At 38.5% G+C, this 3,056-nt stretch overlaps 1 protein-coding gene across 1 annotated transcript; it reads right to left on the reverse strand.

Annotated features, from left to right (window-relative positions):
* Window positions 1-3: 3 nt before the first annotated feature.
* On the reverse strand, window positions 4-658 carry LOC110032264 (the record flags this gene model as incomplete). Its single annotated transcript, XM_020735837.1, has 1 exon — window positions 4-658. A coding segment is annotated over exon 1 (546 nt), but the record flags the coding sequence as incomplete, so codon positions are not given.
* Between the last annotated feature and the right edge of the window lie 2,398 nt (window positions 659-3,056).

The raw sequence follows: 3,056 nt of genomic DNA on the forward strand, positions 1-3,056 counted from the left end.
GCCCGCCGAGCCAGAACCAATGAGAGCGTCGAGAAACCAGTCCTGGTGCTTGGAGCTGCCGGAACCTTCGAGGATAGAGCCAAACGCACCGGAGGAATCGGCAGCGGGATGGAAGAGAAAGAGGCGGAGACGAGGGGTTCGGAAAGCGAAAAGGCGATCGTATTCGTCCATCATGTTCTCGACGTCCTCGTCAGAGGTGAGGGAGATGAGAGCTTCGAGGTCTTCGTTGGGGAGCTGGTACTTGATAGTGAGTTGGTCGGCGGGGACAGCGGAACCTGCTATTTTGCTGAGCTTGGAGAGGAGGGTTGCGAAGGATGCGGAGCGAGGGATGGCGATGATGCGGGTGTCGCCGCCGACGTAGCGAAGTTGGTGGTCGTGGGGGCGAGGAAGGATGCGGCCGCCGAAGCTGCACATGAGCCTAACGAGTTGGCTGGATGCAGTGGGAGAGGCGGATGAGTCTTCGTCGTTGTTCCAGCAGGAGGGTGGCCGCCGTGGATGGTCGGACGGGGTAGTGGGGGTCATGGAGTCGGCTTCTAATTCGTAGATCATAATAACGCTGCCCAGAAGCGATGCTACATAATATGAGTGAGGTTATTTATAAAATGGGCATTTACATACCTACCAACCAATTCATATATATTTACATATTAACACCTAAAATTTGGTATTTTACATTTATAGCACTCAAATCTTTCATATAACGTGAAATATACTATCTTTTTAACTTAAAAGTGTAATACACCTTTTTATGGATAGATAAGGTGTTTTGTATGTAATAAATTCAAGTTTAGATGTTAAATATGCAAATACATAAGAATTAAGGGTATGTATGTAAATATTCCTTCATAACATTCAATTTGAAAATAAACAAATAAATGTAAGGAAATGTAGTGGGTATCAACTAGGCAATGAATGTTATTGTCATGATTTGGAATTCAGTCATATTTACAGAATAATAAATTCCCCTCTTGCTTTCAATAAAAATAAAAAAAATAATTATAATAATAATTTATAATTACACAGTATTGGTAAACTATACCTATTCTATAATTATTAGGAAAAAAATATGTCTAAGAAGTTATTTTGAATGAAAAATATGTTTTTGTCATGATTTGAAATATTGTTTGTGGTTCAAACCGCTTCAAATTTGAATTAATATAAAGTAATTTTGAAAGACTTAAAAGTTTAATCATTAGTTTAAAAATATAAGATATCATTTCCCTTTGAGATGATTTAGGGTCCGTTTGGGGCTGCTTTTTTCGAGCGGCGCGGCCCCAAACCGCGACATTTTTTTTTTCATGCGCTTTCTGTAGTGGTAGCAGCTGTTTGCCGCTAAAGTAGGTTGAACGCGGCCCCCGCTTTCTCGAGTGTTAATACCTCTTTTGCCCTGCTTGAAAGCTCCCCTAACCTTCAGTGTTCGTGAAAATGCGCGGATCGACTTTGAAGCCCCTATACCGCTGCTCCGTTGCTTGTCGTGAAGCCTCCCCCCACTCCTCCCCCGTTACGCCGTTGCTCATCTTCCACCGTCGCTCGGGTGTGGAGTCTTGATCGAAGCCGCTACTCCTAATCGGTATTTCTCCTCCTAATTTTTTCTTCATATTTTGTTGTAGTACTTCGTGGCTTACGTATCTGGGGGAGTCGTTCCTGTTATTTTTCGTTGTTTCCGTATCCATTGCCCCACTCGAATCCTGCATTCTCAGGTTCTTCCATCAGTGAAGAGCAGAGCAACATGGGTAGCCTCCATCTGCCTTCAGCATTGAGATTTGGAAACGAGATTTTGCAAGTGCAAGTGCAAATCACAAAGAGTTTTGTTCTCATTTTTACATATACCTGGAATCACAATCGATTCTTCCAATGATGCAAAGCTTAAAAAATCAACCCAGGTTTAGTGGTTGCTTGTTGGAATTTCTGTTTGCATTTTTATGTTTCCTTGTGAACTCCAAGCATTGAAGACGAGTAAGCTAGGTAATGCTATTTTAGCATTGACTGTGGTTTATGGAAAGGGATTGGAAACAAACTTTCCTGACTATTACTAAGGTTGATGCTCGTTTATATGCGACTTAAATACTACACAGGAACAGGATGGTCATCTTTCCATAAACAGCTGCCCCACAACTGTTTTGACACAGTTGCAACAAACATGCAGCCAGCTTCCCCGCAGCAGCTTCATGGAGTAGCACAGCTGCAGCTGAAAAGCTGAGAAGCTGCAGCTGCCTCAAACAAAGGCTTTAGTCATATGGAGCACTTAAAGTTAGGAAATATATAATCAATTGCTTGTTTTATGAGTCATTTAAAATTAATTTTTCCTAACTTTATGTATTTATGCACGTGAAAATTAGTGATATTTGTGTAAAAATAATGTTTAAATAATTTAAGGTTGAGGACATATATATGAAATTATCACAAAAATCAAGTATATTCATTATCATTCATGAAGGAGAATCTATAAATTATTCAACCGAAAGTAATTACGTGGACAACATAAACACTATGAGTCATACATAAAGCAACATTATTTATTCTTTAAAAGAAAAAATATTCCCTCCATTATAATTATCAACATCAATTTACACTTAAGAGTTTTAATGATTTTATTGAAGAGATTAGAGAAACTTCTTGCCAAGATGCCAAATCAATGTAGCTTAAAGCATGCTAAACTCATCAAAAGATAAAATCTACTAGCTCAAAAAATTAAGCAACCGAGATAGTCAATTTGCTGAAGCTACTCAACCAGTTATTTATATTAAAATTATCATAAGAATTCAATAAACCAGCTAACTAATCCAGGTAGACTAGCCAATAGGATTCATATCATTAAAATTAATTTCAAAGTAAAACTAGAAATCACAATTAAAAATCTTGGACAACTACCGACAAAGAAGAAATTCATTTCATATCAAGCATTATAAGACTTTATTATGCAATTTTACTTGTGGTACATAGTGAGAGCTATACATGTAGCATTAAACCTTGATGCAAATGTATAAATAGGAGATCATAGGATGAGCACAACACATTATAATAGGCTCATATCACATCAATCTTGTAATCTTCAA

The sequence above is a fragment of the Phalaenopsis equestris genome, unplaced genomic scaffold (genome assembly GCF_001263595.1).
Source record: "Phalaenopsis equestris unplaced genomic scaffold, ASM126359v1 Scaffold000902, whole genome shotgun sequence".
Lineage (NCBI taxonomy): Eukaryota > Viridiplantae > Streptophyta > Magnoliopsida > Asparagales > Orchidaceae > Phalaenopsis > Phalaenopsis equestris.